The 24406-nt window shown below is 35.5% G+C and overlaps 1 protein-coding gene across 2 annotated transcripts; it reads left to right on the top strand.

The window, feature by feature from the left end:
* Window positions 1-13656: 13656 nt before the first annotated feature.
* On the top strand, window positions 13657-23452 carry LOC145065431 (TMV resistance protein N-like). 2 transcript variants are annotated; one of them, XM_079012418.1, is made up of 8 exons: window positions 13657-13893; window positions 13976-14049; window positions 15198-15315; window positions 18665-19090; window positions 19582-20692; window positions 20836-21072; window positions 21941-22549; window positions 22638-23452. In XM_079012418.1, the coding sequence occupies exons 3-8, from the start codon at window positions 15287-15289 to the stop codon at window positions 23196-23198; spliced, it is 2973 nt and encodes a 990-aa protein (XP_078868544.1). In that variant the 5' UTR covers window positions 13657-13893; window positions 13976-14049; window positions 15198-15286; the 3' UTR covers window positions 23199-23452. The 2 variants fall into 2 exon arrangements, with proteins under 2 accessions (XP_078868544.1, XP_078868543.1); XM_079012417.1 differs by lacking the exons at window positions 13657-13893; window positions 13976-14049; window positions 15198-15315 and having other exon boundaries at window positions 18519-19090.
* Window positions 23453-24406: the final 954 nt, after the last annotated feature.

Genomic DNA, 24406 nt, shown 5'->3' with positions numbered 1-24406 from the left:
GAGGTGCCACGCATGGGTTCGGTCCACTCAGCAGCTGCCACGTGCGAGGGTGACGTGGCATGCGAAATTGCCCGGGTTTTCCCATTTTTTTCTTTATTTTTGTGCCAAACTTGTGAAAATCATAACTTTCGCATACGAGCTCCGTTTTTGACGTTCTTTATATGCACGCGTAGCTAAAATTACGCTCTATAACTTCCGTTTAGACTTCGTCGGCTAATTTTCACATTAATTTTTTTATTATTATTTTTAACAGACCGGGACACGAAATTCGTTAAAATTTCATAACTTCTTCATCCGACGTCCGTTTTCGTCAGACTTTTTACCGTTGTGCTACTAATGACGAGACCTTCAATTCTCGTTTAGGTTGTATCGGCTAAAAATCGTTCGTTCTAAAATTCGAGTTTTTAGCTGTCTACTGCTAAGCTGAAACTTTGAAAAATCATAACTTCCTCATACGAAGTCAGATTTGGGCGTTCATTTTATCAAACTTCTCGGTTTAACGAATACTACAACTTTCGTTTAGATCACTAAGGCTAAAAAGTAGTTTATCAAAAACTCACTTTTTATGACATTCGGCACCGTGCCGGTTTTGTCGTGAAACTTCGACAGGTCATAACTTCTTCGTTATAACTCGGATTTTGGTATTCTTTATATCCCCGAAATCCTTGTTTCGGCCACTACAACTTTATGTAAAGATATCGGGCTTATATCACACTTTAATTTTGACACTTATTTTTATTCTTAATTAATTAAACTCTAATAATTAAGCATAAAAAAAATAATTCACATAAAATTCACATAATTCCTTTTCATTTATTCTAAACGAGTTACAAATGTTAACCTAGACCATTATGTCAATATTAATGTCTAGCCTAGAAACACGGGCATTACATACCATCCCCAAACAGATGGTCAAATAGAAGTAACAAACAAACAAACAGATGTAACGTCCCAAAAATAAGACCAAAATTTTAGATTTTTAAATTGATAAAACCATTATCCAAAACAACATCATAAAAACCATAGTGAATCAGAGTGTATCAATAAACAACCAAGTACATCAGAGTAATACAAAAGGTGAAACAATATAGTGTGTGCACTGTAATCACTTCCCTTTCGAACCAGAAGTTCCTGAAACATAAACTGAAAACCATATGCATAAAGCTTAGTGAGTTCCCCAAAATACCACATATCATACATATAAAACATATAATGGGCCCTGCCTGTTATCGGGCCCCGCCCGACATCGAACCCCGCTCGGTAAATAGATATGTCAGTCATTAGGCCTCGCCTGGCATCGGCCCCACCCGATATACATATAAACATATAATCATATAAAGACATGCGATAATCACAAAGATAATAGCATATTGGATAGTCATCGGCCCCACCCAGTAAACATATACACATGACACATGCAAGAGTCACGCGAACAACTAACATACTAACATATCAATGATGGTTTTGAGCATTCTAACACTTCCTAAGTGTACATGCAACCCTAATAACCTTGGATCTATGTTTGTCTAATTATCATGAAAGGTTGATTTCCAAGGCTATGATCCTATCTAGCATACATGGGGAACAATTTTAACTTAAATAAAAGATAGAAATACATACCTTGTTGTTGAATTTGATCCTTGAAACCTTGTGAGCCTAGCACCCCAAGTGTGATGCCTCAAATGCTTCACACAACACCAAATGCTGTGGAGTAAACTTGGAGAGAAAGTGTAACACACTAAAAATCGGCTCTAGCCCTCTTGTTTCTTGTCTAACCGATTTTGGGAGAACACATGAGCTTTATATAGTGTTGACACATTTAGGGTTACACCATGTAAACCCTAATGTGTCATGACTCTTCATTTCCATGACCCATGGGTTTGTAACTCCCATGGAGCATCCAATGGGTCCAACCCAACTTGATTATCCATGGATCCTCTTAGCCCACTATATAAGTTATGGATGATTTACATAATCAACCCATATATTTAATTAGTTATCTTTTGATCACTTAATTAATTCTAAAATTAATTCTTGATCAAACTAATTAAATAATATTATTAATATATTAGAACTTATAATATATCAATAACCACAAGTGTTATTTCTCTCATTTAGTCTATCCAATTGCATGGTGCCATGCAACCCAAATGGACCATGCCGGGTCGGGTCAAGTACATACCAGAAATAGTTATGGACTTAGACACCTTATCCAACAGTCTCCCACTTGGATAAGTCTAATAACTATAACTGCAAGTATGACTTCAGGAACCGATCGGCAATCGTAGCTCTTTTCAAGGTTTCTCGGAACTGAGAAGATGATGGTACGCCATTTCAGATAAGGGATCATATAATCCTCTGTTCTAGATATCAGTTGGACAAACACATGGAACATAGTCTTGCTTATTGTCCAGCAGTTTGTTTCCCGATTTCCGATTTGTTTAACAAAGAACTTAATTGAACACATCAACTTAGTTCTGACCGAGACCGGTACATAGGTCAAAACAAAATCATCGAGGGGCCCAGATATCAGCTTCTAATCCAAGAAGGAACAGATAAACTTCGACTCATATGCTTGTTCTACTACTTGTTAAATTACACACAAACGCACGTTTTATAACATCGAGTTACCAATGCGGTTTCGCACGTCCAATGCATAACTAACTCATAGTTAACAAGTCATATCTCTAGGTTTGAAGACTTATATGATATTACCGTCTCACGATCACTCGAGATAAATTCCATGAAGTGATACCAGCGAGCGTGTGTTGAATCCAATACTCAGAACTTATGAGCACTCATGAGTGTTGAGGCCATGTCTAACATCTTAGACCTCTACAACCAACTCATGACAGTCTTACTTTATATCTACTTCCAACATATGACTGACTGTGGATAATTTGAATAATATGTAAAACAACATAAATATTCTGGAAGTCAAAACATGCAAAAGAAATAATAGTAAACGATTGACAAGCGATAGCAACACTTTACTCATAAATAAACACAACTTTTATTCATCATCAAATGTCAATTACATTTTACAAATTTCAAAATTATCTAACTACTAAAACTAATATCATCCTTCAGCCCTATGCTCCTAGCATGCTGGAGATGCTTAACCCTACCCAGTCCCTTCGTGAGGGGATCTGCTGGGTTCTCAATCGATGATACCCTCTTTGGCACGAGGAGTCCTTCTTCTATACGATGTCTGATGAAATGATATTTTCTGTCAATGTGTCTGGATCTCCCGTGATCCCTTGGTTCCTTGGCTAAGGCAACAACACTTTCACTATCACAGAAAATCTCTATAGGCTTCGAGATAGCTGGTACAACTCCAAGGTCTCCAATGAAGTTCTTTAGCCACATAGCCTCTTTTGCCGCCTTGCTTGCCGCTATATACTCTGATTCGCAAGTTGAATCAGCCACTGTCTCCTGCTTGGAACTTTTCCAAGAGATTGCTCCTCCATTTAAGGTAAAGACCCAGCCCGACTGAGAGCGAAAATTATCCCTATCAGTCTGGAAGCTAGCATCACTATACCCTACAACTCTCAAGTCATCACTCCCACCAAGGGTAAGGACCCAGTCCTTAGTCCTCCGTAGGTACTTGAGAATGTTCTTTACCACTGTCCAGTGAGCCTTACCAGGATTCCCCTGATACCTGCTAACCATGCTTAAAGCAAAGGCTACATCAGGACGAGTACAGGTCATAGCATACATGATTGAGCCTACTGCCGAAGCATAAGGTATCCGACTCATTTCTGCTATCTCATCCTCTGTACTCGGGCTCTGAGTCTTACTCAGTCTAGTGTTACTCTGTATGGGTAACTCTCCTTTCTTGGAATCTTGCATGCTGAATCTCTTCAACACCTTGTCCAAGTAGGTACTCTAACTAAGTCCAATTAGTCTTTTACTCCGGTTTCTCAAGATCCTTATCCCTAGAATATAGGCAGCTTCTCCTAGGTCCTTCATAGCAAAACACTTCCCAAGCCAGGACTTAACTTCCTGCAGAGTTGGGATGTCATTTCCTATGAGTAGTATGTCATCCACATACAGTACCAAAAAGCTAACTATACTCCCACTAGCCTTGACATATACACAAGATTCATCTTCACTCCTAGAGAAGCCAAAATCTTTGACCTTCTCATCAAAGCAAAGATTCCATCTGCGAGGTGCTTGCTTTAACCCATAGATGGATTTCTCAAGCTTACACACTCTATTAGGGTACTCTGTGCTGACAAAACCCTCTGGCTTATTCATATAAACATCCTCAGCCAACTTTCCATTAAGGAAAGCGGTTTTGACATCCATTTGCCATATTTTATAGTCATGAATTGCACCTATGGCTAACAATACCCTAATAGACTTAATCTTGGCTACTGGTGAAAAGGTCTCATCATAATCAACTCCTAGAGTTTGAGAAAAGCCCTTTGCAACCAGTCGTGCCTTATAAGTGTGTACATTACCATCCATGTCGGTCTTCTTCTTGAAGATCCATTTGCACCCAACTGTCTTACGACCTGGCACATTGTCAACCAAGTCCCAGACCTGATTGTCATACATGGATTGTATCTCGCTATCCATTGCCTCTTTCCATTTAGAAGACTCAGGGCCTGCCATGGCTTCCGCATAGTTGTTAGGTTCATCTAGACCTACTAGTGTCTCATCACTAATAAGTGTCTCACCTTCCGCAGTAATATGGAAACCATAGTAATGCTCAGGTACATTCCTAACCCTTGTGGAATGCCTCAGAGGTACAACTGGAGGTATAATTGGATCAACAGGAGGTTCCTCCTCAAGTTGACTGCTAGGGTTTGAGGTTCCTTCACCACTTGACTCTTGAAGTTCTTCAAGGTCAATTAGCCTCCCACTGTCTCCTTGGCTTATGAACTCTGTCTCTGTCTCTCTCTCTCTCTCTCTCTCTCTCTCGAAAGACAGCCATCCTTGCTACAAAGACCACATTCTCGCTAGGTCTGTAGAAGAGGTAACCAAAGGATTTATGTGGGTAGCTGATGAAAATACACTTCTCGCTTAGAGGTTCGAGCTTGTCATGAGTCTCGTGTCTCACGAAAGCCTCGCAACCCCAAACCTTGATGTGGGCTAGACTAGGAACTTTTCTAGTCCACATCTCGTGAGGTGTTTTGGCAACCTTCTTTGTAGGGACCAGATTAAGGATATGGGTGGCAGTCTCTAAGGCATACCCCCAAAATGAGATTGGTAGCGTAGCTTGACTCATCATGGAACGAACCATATCCAACAAGGTTCGATTACGCCTCTCAGCTACACCATTCAACTGTGGTGTCCTTGGAGGTATCAATTGTGAGACAATCCCACATTCCCTAAGATAGTCGAGGAACTCTGAACTAAGATACTCACCACCTCGATCGGATCGAAGCATCTTAATGTTCCTTCCCTATTGATTCTCGACTTCTTGTTTAAACTCTTTAAACCTTTCAAAAGTCTCTAACTTATGCTTGATTAAATAGACATATCCATATCTACTGTAATCATCAGTAAAAGTCAAATAATAACGATTAGCATCCCTTGTGGCATGTTTGAATGGTCCACACACATCCGTGTGCACAAGATCCAACAACCCTTCACCCCTCTCACAAGAACCTGTGAAGGGTGACTTTGTCATTTTTCCAAGTAAGCATGATTCGCAACTATCATCTGACTTTAGGTCAAATGACTCCACGACTCCATCCTTTTGGAGTTGGCCTATGCATTTCTTGCTTATATGTCCAAGACGACAATGCCATAATGATGCTTTATCCAAGTTATTATTATTAGTAGAATCAATACACAATACATTATTTCCTAAGTTATCTACAATAGACACAGCTTCATACACACCATCACAAGGTAATGCTTTAAAATAAAACACATTATTAAAGAAAGCATTTATTCCACCAATTTCATTATCAAAAGAAAAGGTAAAACCTTGTTTATACAAAGCATGAAGGGAAATAACATTTCTTGCCATTTCTGGCGAATAACAACATTTATTCAAATCTAAAGTAAATCCACTGCTAAGCAACAAAGTATAAACTCCAATCTTGGTGACAGGTGAAACTTTCCTATTCCCCATGATTAAGTTTATCTTTCCATGCTCCACATTCTCACTTCTTCTTAGTCCCTGCAATTAAGAACAAATATGAATACCGCAACCGTTATCAAGGATCCAAGAGTTAGAATAGAGTGATTTATTAGATGAGATAGTGTAAATACCTTCATGGTTATGTTTAACCTTCCCATCCTTCAAGTCTTGCTGGTACTTTGGGCAGTTACGCTTCCAGTGCGCCTTTTCGTGGCAGTAGAAGCATTCAGCCTCTTTGGGATCAGAAGAAGGTGTAACGAAACCTTTCTTGGTTCCGCTAGAAGAGGAGCCATCAAGGGTCTTACCCTTGGTACCCTTCGAAGGGTTCTTTCTCTTCTTCCCTCTATCTTTCCCGATTTCCAGGACAGGTGCTGAGTTTGGAGTAGTAGTAGGAGTGGTCACAACCAACTTACCTTTAAGACCTGATTCTGCGGTCGTTAGGAGTCCCTGAAGTTTGCTAAGTGTAACTTCCTCCTTATTCATGTGGTATGTCATGCGGAATTGATCATAACACGAAGGTAAGGAGTGCAAAATAATATCTATTGCTAACTCCTCAGGGAATTTCACATTCAACTTCATCTATCTATCCACATACCTTTGCATTTTCTGCATGTGGCCCGTGATGGGTTCTCCATCTTTGATTCGGGTTGTGATTATAGAGGAGATGATTTCATATCGCTCTTGACGAGCACTCTGATGGTAGCAGTCCATCAAATCCTGGTGCATCTCAAAAGGATAGTAGTCCTCATAGGACTTTTGGAGCTCAGCTGTCATAGTGGCCATCATGATGCATGCCACTTTGGTAGCATCTCTTTCATGTGCCTCATATTCAGCAAACTCCTCAGGAGTAGCAATTGGCTCTGGCACCTTGAGCTCCTTGTCAAGAACATATTCCTTGTTCTCGTAACGAGTGACCATCCTGATGTTTCTGATCCAGTCAGTAAAGTTGGGTCCATCAAAGATGACTCTCCCACAAAGGTTCATGAGAGAGAAGGAGCCTGTAGGGTTTGAGCCAGGAGTAGCATTATTGGAAGACATCTGAAAAGAAGAAAGAAGTTTAGTTTAGATATAGTGATAGTCCTTAATAAACACCCAAATGTAATATTAAGGCTAGGATCCAATCACAATATATTATAACCCAGAAGAGGGATGCCGTAATCCAAGTTATAACATATTTGAAAGGTAGGTGAATGACGATTCACCAATTTCCACCATGAAAACGAAATATAAATTATTAGGTTTTATTTGGCTTTTATAAATTCCTAGATTCTTTGAGATTCATTGAACTTTTCAATGGCATGTTTCAATCTCGAGTGAGCCCTTCATGTTTTGTGACTGGGATACCGAGGATCACAAAACAAGGTGTGAAGTAACCATGCAAATTACTTGGTACCCTTAATGTTTTTCACTTAATCGTTGTGCCGGTAAACCACACGCGCTCCTTCCGACCACATGAAAAACCTTAAGTCACCCTTTGCCTTCCTTGTTAAGTCCAAGTTAGTGTGCCGGTAAACCACACACGCTCCACCAACGACTTAAACAAGGTGCAAAGTGTAATTTCATGGATTAGCACCTTATTCACATTTTTCTTAAAGTAACTAAGATTGGGAATTTATAAAACATTTAGTTACTTTATAATAATCATTATACTTTTAATGAGAATTTATAAGTCCTTGTCTTACCCATTCGGCTAATGACCCTCCACCAGTCAAGCAAGCGGTGGGTGAGAGTGGACACCCATTAAGTTGCCATTTTAAACCTCATACCCACCTTATAGACCGGCTTCGTGAATGAGGCGTACTAGCGTAAGACGAATTTGATCTTATACATATATATATATATATATATATATATATATATATATATATATATATAATTATTAAATCATAATATTATAAGTATAAGGGTTGAATTTTAACTTTTAAAATTCTAAGGGTTGGAACTAAAGTTTTAATCAAGACTTTACTTGTTCCAAAACTTGAGGGCAAGTTTTTTAAACTTTCAAAAATTTTCATTTCTTGTAACTTATGAGTTTATTAGGGTATTAAAAATGATGACTCTTCATTTTTATAACCCATGTGTTCTTTTAATGGTTTTAAAGCAAAGTGACTTTTGGTTTTCCATAACTTGAGGACAAGTTATGGACTCCATTAAAACACATAATAATCATGTATTAATCTACCAATTAGGTTACAAATAATTCCTATGATCATTTAAACATCATAAGATCAAGAACATGAATATAAACACTTTCATGAATCAAAAATTACATTTAAAACTTTGTAATTTTGGTAACTTGTTGTTGTAAATGGATTAGCAAAGACATTACACCATCTAAAACAAGTTTTTAAGTACCAAAACAGTTTAGGGTAATGTTTCTAGTCCATTTCCAGCAATTAAAGTTGAAAAACTGCATTCTGTGGCTTCTACTCGCCGAGTGCATGAACCTACTCGGCGAGTAGGATGAAGATACACATGAACTCGGCGAGTCCCCCCATGGACTCGGCGAGTTCATCAGACAGATTTCAAAAATATCAACTTTTTTCAACTTTTTAGCACAAATAACAAACAAACAATCCTAGGCTCTGATACCACTGATGGGTTTTGAGCATTCTAACACTTCCTAAGTGTACATGCAACCTTAATAACCTTGGATCTATGTTTGTCTAATTATCATGCAAAGTTGATTTCCAAGGCTATGATCCTATCTAACTTACATGGGGAACAATTTTAACTTGAATGAAAGATAGAATAACTTACCTTGAACTTGCTTATGTTCCTTGAAACCTTGTGAGCCTAGCACCCCAAGTGTGATGCCTCAAATGCTTCACACAACACCAAATGCTCTTGGAAAAACTTTTGAGAGAATACACACTACTTGAAATCGGACAAGCCATCTAGTTTCATATGTGTAACCGATTTTGGTGGAGAATGGGATCCTTATATAGTGTTGACACATCTAGGGTTACACCATGTAAACCCTAATGTGTCATGACTCTTCATTTCCATGACCCATGGGTTTGTAACTCCCATGGAGCATCCTATGGGTAGAACCCAACTTGATAATCCATGGAGCCTCTTAGCCCACTATACAAGATATGAATGATTTACATAATCAACCCATATATTTAATTAGTTATCCTTTGATCACTTAATTAATTCCAAATTAATTCTTTGATCAAACTAATCAAATAATATTATTAATATATTAGAACTTATAATATATTAATAATCTCCAAGTATTATTTCTCTCATTTAGTCTATCCAATTGCATGGTGTCATGCAACCCAAATGGACCATGCCGGGTCGGGTCAAGTACATACCAGAAATAGTTATGGACTTAGACACCTTATCCAACAATCAAACCATGGGCCGACATTGGTGCCTTCGACCCACTAAACACAGTGAGGAAACTCACATCACATTCTGAAAGAATAGTTGCTCCGTTCGCTGCTCTAAAAGTTGTCTCTACTGGTCACCTATACAACTAACAGGAACCTAAGTCTCAAACAATAATCAGATTATCCAAAATACCCTTTAGGTCAAACTTGGTCAACCCTGGTTAAAGTCAAAGTCAACAGTCAAGGTCCAAAAGTCAATATTGCTTCCTAGTGGAGTACATCTTGGTACGCCCAACGTACTCTGATGTTGACCAAAAGCGAGGCATTGACCGCGTACACGCAACATACCACCAGGTACGCCCATTATACGTGATATAATCCCAAATCTCCATTAAGAGCTTATTTCATTAAGCCCTTACGTCCAAAACTCAGATCCAAGCCCAAAATGATGTCCCGAGTCATAAAGCGCTTAATGTCCAAAACTTTATGACTTTGCGTGGCTATAAAGCGCTTAATGTCCAAAACCCTAAGTTCTTAACCCAATAAGACATCACAACTCTTGAATAGAAGGGATAGTAGGACCAAGATCACATTTTTATGGTTCATAATAGCTCCGTAATGGATAAAGTTTTCAACTTTATCTATTAAAATGGTCCCAACAAACAAGATCTAGTATTTAAGTCTCAAAGGGACCTAAAAGTTCATATTTTTCAACTTAATTCATTAAGTCCAAATCTCCAACCTTCATATCTGAATCAAAATGATGTTTAGATGGACAAAGTTTCCAACTTTATCCATAACAAGGTCACAAACTTTCAAGATCTAGACTTTATGCACTTAAAGTGTCCAAAAGCTCATAACACCCAAAACTTGTTAGATCTAACAATTTCATCATCAAGATTCAAACTTTATACCTCTATAAGAAAGATCAAGGTGAACAAAGTCTAGATCTACAAGATTCAATGCAACCAACACTTCTTTAATGAGTTCCTTCTTCTCTAAGGTACACCAAGAACACTCGAAAGCACTTAAAAATACATTTTTTTTTGCTCACAAGGCTCAATTTAGGGTTAGGGTTTCAAGAGAGGGTGTTAGAGAGGTGGAGGCTGAGAATGGAATGGGTTTGAGGGAGTTAAGGAGCTTAAATAGGGAGCAAACCACGAAAAAAAGGTTTGGGCACTGATCGTGTACGCCTAACGTACTCAATTTATTCCCAATGTACTAGGGATGCCATAGTACACCCAACGTACATGTTAAGTACGCCCATCGTACACGACTCAACCCAAAATCGCCCTAACTTCAAACGGTCATAACTTTTTTGTTTCAAATTCGATTTCGACGATCTTTATATCCACAAAAAGGTGTTGAGAAGCTCTACAACCCTATCAACTCTCCTTTGTCTTAAAACTTACCGAACTTAAATCTAAAATTAATAAAAGGCTCAAACTATCACTTTACGGTTATACCTTTGGGCTCCAAAGCACCAACTAAACTCTCGAATCACCTAATCTACATTACCCACACTCAAGGGGGGGGGGGTCTAGGTATCTATCCCAAAGGCCCTAAGCCTTATATGATAACCGGTCTTCGATTCACGACCTCGAATTATGAAACGATTCGAAACAGAGTGTTAAAACATGAGTCTTGGGAACCTGTTGCGAAGCCTTATCGGGGACAATCCTAAGCAGTGGGACCTCATCCTTGCTTAAGAAGAATTTGTTTATAACCATTCTGCCAATCGCACAACTAGATTGAGTTCGTTCATGATAGTTTGTGGGAGAATCCGCTCACTCCACTTGACTTAATGCCTTTTCCTCTAGTTGAGCATGTTAGTGTTGATGGGGAAAGCAGTCTCAACAAATTAAGAAGTTGCATCAAAAGGCTCGAGATCAGATCCTTAAACATCACACTGGATGCCAAAGTTACGCCAATAAGCATCGGAAGCAAGTCATTTTACAAAAAGGGTGATCCGGAGTGTATTCATCTGAGAAAAGAACATTTTCCAACGGGTCATTTTGGGAAGTTGACGCCTTGTGTTGATGGTCCTTTTCGGATTCTTGAGAAGATTAATGACAATGCGTATAAAATTGAATTCCCAAGTTATTATAATGTTTTAACTACTTTCAATGTTGTGGATCTGTCGCCATTTGAAGGAGATCTTGAAGAAGTGGGAGACTCGGAGGCAAGTCTTTTCAAAGGAGGGGAGGATGATGCAGGGGCATCCAATCACAATCTTATCTTGATTGATTTTATTTTCTTTTAAGTTTAGTTATTTCTTATTTAAATAATAAAGATTTTATTAGAAGATTATCTCTATTTATGGAGTATATCTCTAATCGAAATCTCTACAAGTATTTTTGCTATTTTCCTGTTTTTACTAGGATAATTCTAATTACCCTGTAAGTTTGTTTTTCCCTAGAGTTTTACAACATTGAATATATATATATATATATATATATATATATATATATATATATATATATATATTCTAAGAATAAAAATTATCGAGACCTTTTAACTCTCGTTCTTTATCACATGTGTAGTTTTGACCATTTAATGGCTAAGGTTTGTATCACACAAGAAAATGACTAGCAGAAAAAAAAAAAAAAACAATTCAGAAAATCCTAAAAAATAATATGTGTCATATTCATTTAGCTAATATTTGGCAAAAAATGATTTTAATTCAAAGCATTTTTATATAGATTTTAATTCTTTTTAGTTTTTACATTCTTTTATATTTTTTATTTAGTTTTCGATTAAAAAAAACTCTCTCTCTCAACCTTCGCCACCTATCTCGTTTCGGACCGTCGCCGCCTATATGGTTGTTCTTCGTAAATAAACTTCATGAAAACACACAAACACTCGAGAACACATAGGGCGGTCAAAGCCGAATTGAGGCCCGGGGCAAAAAAATTTTGAGGGGCCCTTGATAACCTCATAGCTTTAGTAAAAATTATCAGTTTTTATTTGAGTTTTTTTGGCTGATTTGGCAACAAGAAAACATGTTTTTTCATTCCTATGCAACAAACACCATTCCATTCTTTTTCAAATTCTGTCGTACCAGATACCAAACACTAACACTCGCTACTTCAATGACAAACTTTATGTAGAGAGGATAAAAACTGGATAATTAACAAAATATATGTGTTCCTACAAAACTTCATACATATACATTTTCAACTACATGAAGATTTGATATTAATTTTCTTATAATGATATCTAATAGGTAAAAGCACACATCAGATTAGATATTACAAAAAAAAGAAGCTCTAAAGTCGTATTTGGCAAATTTGGAATCTCAGTTGCCAAATGAGCTAAAGAATAAGGAACAAATATAAATAAAATATAAATCTTCACAAAACTAACATAAGGATAGAAGTTCCAACATTCTTCTTTTAATATACTGCCACGACAAGCACAAATGTTTCAAATGTAATCTGTTTTTTTCCTCATCGTCTTCGGCCCTTGATAAGCAACATTTATCAAGAAAATTGGAAATTACCCTCACAAAAAATACAGAAATCAGTTCCGAAATCAATAAAAAAAAAAGCTAGAAATCTATAATTTCATAAATCAGAAAAAAAAAAAATAGAACTTTAATACCAAAATCGAGAAATCAGTGAAATCCAAAATCAAACTTAAGACATCGAGAAATCAGTAAAACTTAATCAAATGGTGATTAATGAACTTCAACATTATCAACAACATTAATCAGAATTCCACCAGATTAAAGTCTTAACCATGGAAAATTGAAAAATTAGAAATCGATTAGTAAGACTTTACAATCAACAGTCAAGCTTCAGGAAATGAGTATAAGAAAGAAATCAAATTATCATAGGCGTTTAAAAGGAGAAGATGAGTTTGATCGATAAAAAGAGAAAGAAATCACATTATCATTTCTTTTAATCGAGAAATTAGAAATCTTAAGTCTTGAGACAATCAACAATCAATGACGTTTAAGAGACCGATGAGTCTTGAAATCCTAGTCAATTCTTGGAAATCTTAATCAACGTTTAGGTTTTGAAGTCCGGCTTCCTCTTTTGGTGCTTGGTGATTAGATTTGGGCCTTTTTCAAGATCGATGCTAAAACTACTTGCTTTCAACTCTTAACCCAATATAACAACTCTAAAATGTGGGCCCTTAGACATTTGGGGCCCGGGGCGGTCGCCCAGCTTGTCCAGGCCCATGGGCCGGCCCTGAGAACACACACCACTATCACCACTATCTGTGACCACAGTCTGCTATCACCGTCTTGGTTTTGTATTTTTGAAGTCAAAAGGTTCAAGATTTCAACCAAGATTCTACCCCCAAATCTTACACATCAGTCGAGATTCACAGCTTAGAAAAACAGATAAATCGTTGTCGACGGACATTGTAGAATCCAACGGTAACAACTCAGCAGAAGCCTCTGATCGGTCAAGTTCTACCCATTCTTTCATGGAATCCAATATGGTAAAGTAAATGTCGTACTCACCCTCTTCTCCTTCCTCTTTCGCCCTTGACCTCGTTGTATATCTGAACCTAATTTGAGTAGGTATAAGGTATGCTGCTGATAATTTCCCCTCATGTCTTGGTGATGACTTTCAATCGAAGGGGGTGGAGCTCCAGGCAAGTTACCCTTATATAAACATGTTTTTTGAATGGATTGTTTTTGCTCTTATAATAGTAAAGTACCATTAGTATCATGGTTGAGAAATCTCGCATGCTGTTAGTTATTTTATCTTTTACAGCCATACCCTACTTTACATGTACAGTGACTATGCTAAAGTTCCAAGAACCGGAATAATCCCTAAATTGCTTGTTCCATGAAGCTTGATGTACCATGCCCTAATAATTCATCCAAGTGTTTGCTAACTAGTAACTTCCATGCCTATGTTTCATAAGCTTTTCATTTTTCTTTGATTGAGCAAACAGTCTGGGGACACTCTTTGAGGCATATAAACTTGGTAAAGATGCTCACAAGCAGCACCCACCTGCCCAAACATCTTGCCTATTTTGTATTTACAAAAGTGTAGATGAAGGTTTTAGATTTTTATGCGTAATTGTTCTCGAATGTAATTTGGTTCAAGTCCTACTACAAACTGTGTGTAATTAGTATTAGTTTGAATTTTGGGAAACCTTAATTACTACCAAGTTGTATGTTTATTGGAATGAATTTGGTTATGCATTTACAGAAAAGGTTAACAAAACTTCATTGCATTTAGAACTGGAATATGAATTTTTGTAGTTTAAGCCTGATGGTTCATAAAGTAAAGTACTTTTGCAGAGTCTAGAGTTGTATCAAGTAATACAACGGTTATGAATTAGGTGACTACCATTGCAGTTACCACATGATCATTTGACAAATATTGTCTGTCTAATACTTTTTTTCTATAACTTTAATAGCGACCTCAAATCTTGCATAAACTTTCTATTGGCAGCATGCTGAGTTTGGTTTTGCTTCTTTAAGTAAACCAGTTGCAGGTCTGACAACTGCTTGTTTCATCATCCTTTCTTTTCATTGGTCACATTAGTTTACATTTTAGGCCCCTAGACATTATTTCTCCATTGTAGGTATAATGTAGTATGTCAATGTCAATATGTCATCTCATACTTAGTTGGGTGAATTCGCATCACTATAAAGTTAATCTTGGGTGGGTTATCCTTGGGGTACCACATATGTGTGAGACTAGCATCAAAGAAAATTCATACTTGTTTTATGTTTTTACCATGATACTAACAACATTGATCTTATTCAATTCTACTTGAAAATGCAGAGTCAAAATCATTATTCACATATAATGGGTGTCTGTTGTACTTTTAGCATTCGGGATTGGTGGGTGTTGGTGGAGGTTTTAGTACGAGCATGTGTGGGATAGCCATGCTTATCATCAGGTAAGTTTGTCTGCAACCGTTGTTTAACTTTTCTAATTCTTTCTTCCTTGCCTTTTGAAGAAAGTATGAAACACAAAAATAATCAGAAAGTATTGATTAGAAACTGACATGAGTTAGTAAATGTTTCTCAGACTAAGTAAAAGAATCCAATATATTTCATACGTTTAAATCGAACCATCTCTATGTCTTGGAATTATATTACAACAAATACTTGTAATTTAATTCAACAACTGGTTACAAAAAAAGCTTATGAGTGATTCGGAGGTGTCCTATTTGATGCAGAGTTTCCCTTTGGTTATTTGTTTGTTGCATAATTTCATGTTTTTTTTTTTTTTTTTTTTTTTTTTTTTTTTTTTTTTTTTTTTTTTTTGAAAGAGCTGCATAATTTCATGTTGTTTGGAGAATGGAATGATAATTATTCTGGCGGTCATGGTGTTTACCGGCGACCAGGTTATTATTTTTCAGGCGGTCAATGTGTTTTCCGGTGACAGGAGGATGATAAAGAAAGGGATAATGGGGGTGGCGTAGGGTCCATTAGTAATATATAAAATAATATAGAAAAATTAATAAATATTAAAAATATCATTAAGGGTATTATAGTCATTTTACTTTGATTAGGGACCAAATCGAAACAAAATCAAACCACAGGGACGGTCCGAGTTAGAAAAAAAAGAGTTAGGGACCATTCGTGTAATTTTTCCTAATTTATATGTTCATTTATGTTTCTTGACAAAATAATGTCACATATTCTGAAAATAAGTTACATATATTCGTAGTTTCTTTAAAAAGTCAACCTTACCAACCAATAAAAAGAAAAGATAAAAAGAATTCAATGTCTAAACTTCAAAAATATAAAAGATAGAAAAACACAACCATTTATCTAGCGGCATTAAGAAAACCCTTACATTTTCTTTATTTGCAGAACAACCCTTATATTTTCAGTTATCTTTCGGATTTACCTAAATATCTGTTTTTTAAATAAGTTACCGGTTGTTTTGTGTCATGATATTTATGTTGTTTGTTTTTAGGTTGACATGGGAAAAAATAAGTGATGTCACTTATTTTTGCTTGAGTAAACAGTCGTTGAGTAAATGATCTATTTCTAATGTTTTACCTTAGACAAGAGGCAATGCCACTTATTTTTTGTTTCCATGTCAACCTAAAACGAAAAAGATAAATGTCATGTCACAAAACAACCATTAATTTCTTAAAAAAACGGATATTTTGGTTAATGTGAAAGATAACTGAAAATATAAGAGTTTTTATGCATACAAACAAAATGTAAGGGGTTTTTTGAATGTTAGTAGATAAATGGTTGTCTTTTTATGTATTTTGCCCTATTTGAAAAGTCGAGAAAAAAAGTCTAATTTCTAAACTTAAAAGTATGATATATTATAAGGATCCAGATACCAAACCCCCATTTGGGTTTAGCCCAACAAGCCCCATGTTTGGAAAGTTTATGAGAGGAGGCCCAAGCCATGTGTAGGGCAGTAGTGGAAATAAGTTTGTTAGGATATACTGTCAGTATACAACTAAGCTGATAGCTGTTTATTTTCTAAAAAGCAAATTAACCAACAAAAAGACAAGATAAAAATAATAGCAAAAGTAACCAATCGGTAAAAAAGAAAGAGAGAAGGATCCTATATCCAAACCTAGAAAACGTGGAATACAACTCAACTCGTAGTTATATAAATTTTAATTTGTTATGAATCAATCAAAATTTGTCTTTGTAGGCATTGATGATATAATGAATCATTTTTCGGTTTTGTAAAGCATCCCAATTCCCAACAAACCCAGAAACTGATATGGCATCTAAAAGACTAAAACAGTTATATTTGACCTGTGGTGGATCTCATATTCTCAAACCAACTTTATTTGAAATCTAATCCCATTATCTTTTGGCATGTGATTACTCTAGATAAAGTTTATGTTCATAATCTATTTATGTTCATTTATGTTTCTTTACAAAATAATGGCACATATTGACAATAAATTTCATATATATGATTCTTTAAAAAGTCGATCAATCACTTATTAAAGAGAAGATGGGGCGGAGGAAATAAGTTTGTGTAAAATAAGACATAGTCCTTTATAAAAATATTTAACGACACTATTTAACACAAGGATGTGGTGCATGCATAAAAGAATCTTTTGAGGACCAAATTCATAGCTTTCACTCTAGTGCAAGGACAAAATTTGTAATTTACAGTAACATATTTGTAATGAATCAACAATACAGTGTTATGACGTGGAAATTCATTTTTTTGTTACTTTTGTCCTTTTCACGTTTTTGTGATATATTTTGGATATCTATGGAGCAAAAATACAATTATTGTGGTTACTCATTTTAAGGAGATAAATTAATAAATCAAAGACAGTTGTGTGGACCCTATAACTACAAAAAGATGGAAAATCATTATTTATATATATATTCATTTTTGTTTTTGTTTGTTTTTTTTTTCTTGACAAAATAATGGAAAATATTTTATAAATAATTATAATATATTTGTGTTTTTCTCAAAAAGTTAATCAACCAATAAAAAGAAAATATAAAAAGATTCCAATGTTTGAACTTATGGAATAAATATAGATTGATTACTAAATTTTGTCCCCTTATGTTTTAATTAGCGGTAAGTAGGTGAGAATCAGTTTGTTAAGTTCTATATTTAAGTCTGGTGACCTCATGATTTATGTCCCTCATATTTGTAGTATATATAGTTGGTGGGGTCATCCAGGGGAGACATTTGTCTTTTCTTCTTTAAAATGCAAATATAAAGATGTCTAATGACAAGAACAAGTCACCTAACATTGGTAAAACAAAATACTTTTTTATTACAGACTTAAAGAAATTTTAAATTTGTATATTTCTTTGTATTTTGTTACAAAGTAATATCATATATTCAATTTTAAAAAAAAAGTATGATATAGTTTTAACAATAAGGTTCAGTTATTTCCATCTCTTGCTTTCTTGTGAAAACTTTCCCTTCCAAAAGTGTCCTCCATATTTTCTTCAAAAAACATGAGTTTAATAATGACAACTTCAATGTGAAAACAACTTGATTTATTGAAAATGTCGAGTGTTTCTTGAGAATTTAGTAAATTGAAAATTTCTTGGAAACTCACATGTCTCTCCCTCTCTCTCTCAATATATATATATATATATATATATATATATATATATATATATATATATATATATATATATATATATGGGTCATTTCATTGAGTTGCTCAAATAACATACATTCAATCTCAAACAAATTAACTTATGGATGGCATCTTTATCGTCATCGTCTTCTTTAGGGCCGGTCTTTTCTTCTCAATTGTGGAAGTACCATGTTTTTCTTAGTTTTAGAGGAGAAGATACTCGTAAGACGTTTGTGGATCATCTGTACACAGCTCTTGTACAACAAGGGATCTTTACTTACAAAGACGATGAAACACTTCCCCAGGGCGAATCAATTGGTCCATCTCTTGTGACGGCTATCGAAGAATCACAGATAGCCATCATCATATTTTCTAAAAACTATGCAGATTCTTCATGGTGCTTAGATGAACTTGTGCATATCATGAAATGCAAGGACACAAGAGACCAAATCGTTATGCCCATATTTTATGATGTGGATCCCTCTGAAGTGCGAAAACAAAAGGGGAAATATGGAGAAGCATTTGCTAAACATGAGTTGGAGAAGAACACCAAGGTTGAATCTTGGAGAAAAGCACTTGTGGATGCAAGTAACCTTTCTGGATGGGAACCCAAGCACATTGCCAACGGGTAATTTTCATATTTTTTTGTGCACTTTTAATGCTTAAGATACATGTGCTCTATGACAAGACATTTACCCTTATACCTTATAAGCTTTTAAAGGATTAAGCCAAATTCTTGATTATAAAATACATATTTTTAGAAAAAAAAGTCATTTACGATGTTGTAAGTGATTATAATTGTGCTACGGAATAATCCAATTACAATAATTGTATTTTAGATGGGATCCCACAAGTATGATCTGAAGAAAGATGCCGCACGTTGATAAGTAGGCTGTAATACAAATGTTTTAATTATTCTTGATGATATTGATAGCCTTAATTGATAACCAGAGGCTGTGAGTGGATAACTTGATTAGCGACAAATAATAATTATTGCTACTTGATATTAACATTTGCTAAGAACTCGCAAAATAGACAATTCTTTCGGGTAATAGTTTATGACGAGGCTGTTTGTCAATTTGAGCATGTGTTAATGATCCTTATATATTTAATTTGCAGGCATGAGTCAAAGTGCATTGAAACAGTTGTTTACACAATTTCACATAGGTTACGTCCGATAAGTACTTCAAGTGTGGATGACAAGCTGGTCGGAGTAGAGGCTCGTATGCAAGATTTGATATCAAATTTACAAATTGGGTTTGGTGGTAAGAGAATGATTGGAATATGGGGGGTTGGGGGTGGTGGTAAGACTACTCTTGCCTCATGTATATATGATAAAATATCTAGCAAGTTTGATGGTTGCTGCTTTCTAAAAAATATTCAGGAGGAATCGAGTAATAAGAATGGTTTAACAAAGCTGCAAGCAGAAATTCTTTGTGATGTTTTGAAACTAAAGCAGTTGAAGTTAAAGAGAGTCGAAGAAGGAAGACGCATGATAAAGGATAGGTTACAACATAGAAAGGTCCTCATTGTTCTTGATGATGTCGACAACCTTGAGCACCTAGAAGAGTTAGCTGGATCACGTGATTGGTTTGGTGAAGGAAGCCGAGTAATAATCACCACTAGAGATGAGCATGTATTAACTGGACACAAAGTAGATGTGATACACAATATTAGTTTATTAAACAATGATGAGTCTATGAAGCTCTTTTGCAAGCATGCACCCTGGGGTCACAAAACTATAGAAGATTATGAGCAGCTTTCAAAAGATGTGGTTTCATATGCTGGTGGGCTCCCATTAGCACTTAGAGTTCTGGGTCGGTTTCTATGTGACAAAGAGACGAATGAGTGGAGGAGTGCCTTGGCTAGATTGAAAGAAATACCAGATGCTAGTATTCTCGAAGTGCTAAAAATCAGCTTTGATGGACTTAAACCGATTGAGAAAGAGTTGTTCCTTGATATTGCATGTTTCTTCAGAAGGGGGTTTAAAATTGAACGTGCAATATTGATACTTGATGCTTGTGGCTTTCACCCTGTTATAGGCATAAAGGTGTTGGTACAAAAGGCTCTCATAACTATTTCTGAGGATGGAACATTTGATATGCATGATTTGGTACAAGAGTTGGCACACTATATTGTTAGAGGGGAATACCCTAAGAACCCTGAAAAACATAGTAGGATTTGGAAGGCAGAAGATGTTCTGACACTATGTGCAATGGATGCAACGATGGTAGTGATTAAGCTAGCTTTTCATGATATATATATATATATATATATATATATATATATATATAGAGAGAGAGAGAGAGAGAGAGAGAGAGAGAGAGAGAAACACTTTGAACTTGATCCTGACACCATTTTGTTCTATCACAGGAACTTGACAAGATTGAAGCTATATGCGGTCACCATTTTAGGAGTGATGATGGATGTGTTCTTCGGGTCACTGCAAACATGAAAAAACTTCGGTGGATAAGTTTGAACTTTGAACGGCTAGAAGATGGTTTGGTTGAGACCACACATCCATTAATGCCAGAAAATTTTCCACCAAGGGAGCTTTGTTGTCTAACATTGCGTGGCTTTCATGGAAAAGAACTTTGGGAGGGTTATAAGGTAATTCTTATTTTTAAGTTTATTGCTTTTGCTTGTGTTTATGAAGCTATTATTAAGAAATATTAAGAATTTGGTCTGAATGATATATACATAGGACCGTTGGAATTTGCAAAGGTAACTTATACATTACGCCATGTAATACTTGTAGCTAGGATACTTATTGATTCATAATTTAGTCCATTCCATTTGAAAACCGGAACCAAAACTGTGCTTTTCTATTTTCTTCAAACTTAAAACATTGATATTTTAGGCTTATATTCTTTATATTAAAATAAACTCAAGTATGAATTCAGTTTAAGGTTCAGTTTGGGACCAAACATGTTTAAACTTTTAAAGCTGAAACCGACTCTGTTTCAATCAGGTCATTTTTTGATTTTATTATTTTTCTATTTCACTTCTATTAGAATTTATAACATTATGGTCAATGGTGAATTTGTAAATATGGCCATAGTTTTATGTACACAGATTTATTAAAACATAGGCAATTTTATATTGACAGATTTTTTTGAAGATGGCTATTTTATTAAACAAGTTTTCCTATAATGAGTACTTTTGATAATAAATTCGAAATATCTATAATGATACACTTTACAAAAAATTGTTTTAAGACAATTCTTTTGTAAACATGACTTGTTTTATAATTCACTTTTTGTATACAGATTTTATATGACAATTTTGTTATCATAAAAAATTGATTACGATAAAGAGATCATATTTTCTTTTAAAATGTGATGGTTTCTGACCAATTTCTTAAAACATACGTAGTTTCAGACAGACTTTTTTTAAAACAATCATGTTTACAAACATAACAAGTTATAAGATGGTTCATCATATATTTTTTTTAAGTTATGTGAACTTGTGTATACAGTATCTCCCAAATTTGAGGATGATCGAACTTAATGAATTGAAGACCCTAATAAAGACACCAGATTTTAGCGGGCTTCCGAACCTTGAAAGATTCATGGTTTATTTATGTTTTCATTTAGAAGAGATTCATCCATCATTTGGACATTTGGAAAAGCTTGCTTTTGTAGTGATAGACTGTAGTCGCAATCTTAAGATGCCTCCAGATATTTCCCGATCAAAGGAACTCGAGACTCTTACACTCTCAGGGTTTTCTAGTGGATGCTTAAGAAAGCTGGATCTCTCACAGTGTAATTTGGGAGATGGAGACATCAGATCTGCTGTTGGTTGGGAGTTACCCAACTTGCAACAACTCAGTCTAGAAGGAAATGGATTTGTAAGGTTGAGTTTTAGGTTCTTTAGACTTCCTCGGCTCAAATGTCTCAATGTGTCATACAGCTATGACCTCGTAGAATTGTCAGAGCTCCCATCAAGTGTAGCTGTTGTCTTAGCGGATGATTGTACATCACTTGAGACCCTTGGAGATATTTCAAACTGTAAATGGTTGTGGAAAGTCTCACTTCTTTGGGGGGAAAAACTTGCTGGAGACATAATACTCGACTCCATGTTCCGGGTTTGGCTTTTGTATTTCAGTCTTTATATAAAACCAAAACATAAGAAGAATACATGTGAATCATAATGAATATGTTGTTTTGTGGCAGGGGAACGCCAAAGATTACTTTATCAGTATCAACCTTTCAAACATGGACATTTGGAGTGGGCCATCTGCACTTTGGGACTTGGTGAAGAATTATAATATGTCGCTTCCACATGATTGGTACAATCACTTTTCTGGGATTTTGATGTTCTTCCAAAGCAACAAGAACTTTTATAATGACCCTAACATAGCCATCAAGGTGGGTGTACATGAAAATTTTCAATGTGAGCTTGGTCAGAAATCTAATGAAACACTCAAGACTCATAACCCTGACACATACGTAGGATATGTTTCGTTTAGTTCATTGAGGCACACTGGATGCTTGAATTCAATTTACAAAATCATTTCATTTTCCTTAGACCCGGAGGGTTTGTATGGAGATGGGTATATGTTTAGAGCTGTACTCGTTCCTAAAGATGATACAGTGCAAACAACAAAAGTAGATTCCTCAGAATTTTGGGATGAGGAGGAACTTTATGAAAGAAGGACATTTACGATCCAGCATGATTCAAATTCCTCTGTCGAGTTTTTATGGCATCCTCTTAGTCATTTCTTTTATAAATGATCTGACTATGTTACCAATTTCAGTTAATGAATTTGTTGCTGTCGACCAAAGTCTACACAGAGAAGTTTATTCAAGAGTCACTTTAATTAGTCTCAGTTTCATAGTGGTTTGATAATTGATCATTGGTGTTTTTATTTTTTTTTTAAAAGTTTTTTTTGTTTTTGTTTTTGTTAAAAAGAATTGCATATGAAGTGATTAGATTGGAAATTCTATTGTAAAATTGTCTCTCATATGATATTTGTGATTTTAGTACATTTCTACAAGTCACATCAGTTGGTCAATATTCCATTTAGTACATTTCTACAAGTCACATCAGTTGGTCAATATTCCATTTTGCATAATCTAATGTTGTTTATGGAAAGTGATTACAAGTTGCCTTGTTGATAGACCATACGATTTGTGCTGTATATAGATACCGAGGGTATTCTAAAGATGAGGTAAAACGTTAATATGTTTGTTGTTGGATCAGGTCTCACTCTTCTCACTCACAAACTAAAGAAAACACCCTCTGTTTAGTATATGAGAAATATATAGAGAAAAGAAGTGTTCTTGACTAGAAAAAAAACTGCACACTTTATTCAATAGATATGAGACTATTTATAGCTATACATGCTAAACTCTAGCAGGAAATAGTAAAACTCATGTGCCCACCTTTCCAGCAGCAATCATGCTTCTAATACTCCCTAATACCCGGTCCTTCATTGACACTTTCAACTTACTAACATTTATTTAATTCACTAGATAAACTAAATACTAAAACACTACTAAAATAACAACCTATCAAGATTAAAAACCCAACATTTGTAAGCCTATTATGAGTATAAACTGCAACCTTCTTATGTGAAGAATAAACTTATAAAAATCCGTCCTCTTCTCTGCTCCTTTTCACATTGCTGCTACTGTCCTGCATTCTTCCTCCAAACTCTCAGTTTCTACGGCCATGGGTTGTTGTCGTGATACAAGTGCTATTTGCTTAAAAGCGTTTTGTAAGTTGTAAGATTTCAGGAACTTACATCTTTGATATGTAGGGCGAATGATTGAGAAGCAGGGACGGTTTTGTAGTTTTCGTATATGCACTGTAAATTTTTTCAAAATTTTTTTTATATATTGGCAGCTACGTAAAAAATTGGCAACTACGTAAAAAAAATTGGCAACTACGAATTTTTTTTTGCCACCCAATTGGATCAACCAAGCCCAAAAATATATTA

Source organism: Lactuca serriola, chromosome 8 (genome assembly GCF_051521515.1).
Source record: "Lactuca serriola cultivar US96UC23 chromosome 8, Lser_US96UC23_V15, whole genome shotgun sequence".
Lineage (NCBI taxonomy): Eukaryota > Viridiplantae > Streptophyta > Magnoliopsida > Asterales > Asteraceae > Lactuca > Lactuca serriola.
The sequence above is the reverse complement of the archived record's forward strand: the minus strand, read 5'-3'. Positions and strand labels throughout refer to the sequence as shown.

Bases quoted from the DNA above. Each gene is read 5' to 3' on its own strand.
- LOC145065431 (XM_079012417.1), top strand. From the start codon at position 18,588: ATGGCATCTTTATCGTCATCGTCTTCTTTAGGGCCGGTCTTTTCTTCT. The intron at 19,091-19,581 runs GTAATTTTCATA...TTTAATTTGCAG, and splicing joins CCCAAGCACATTGCCAACGG to GCATGAGTCAAAGTGCATTG. The intron at 22,550-22,637 runs GTTTGGCTTTTG...GTTTTGTGGCAG, and splicing joins TACTCGACTCCATGTTCCGG to GGGAACGCCAAAGATTACTT.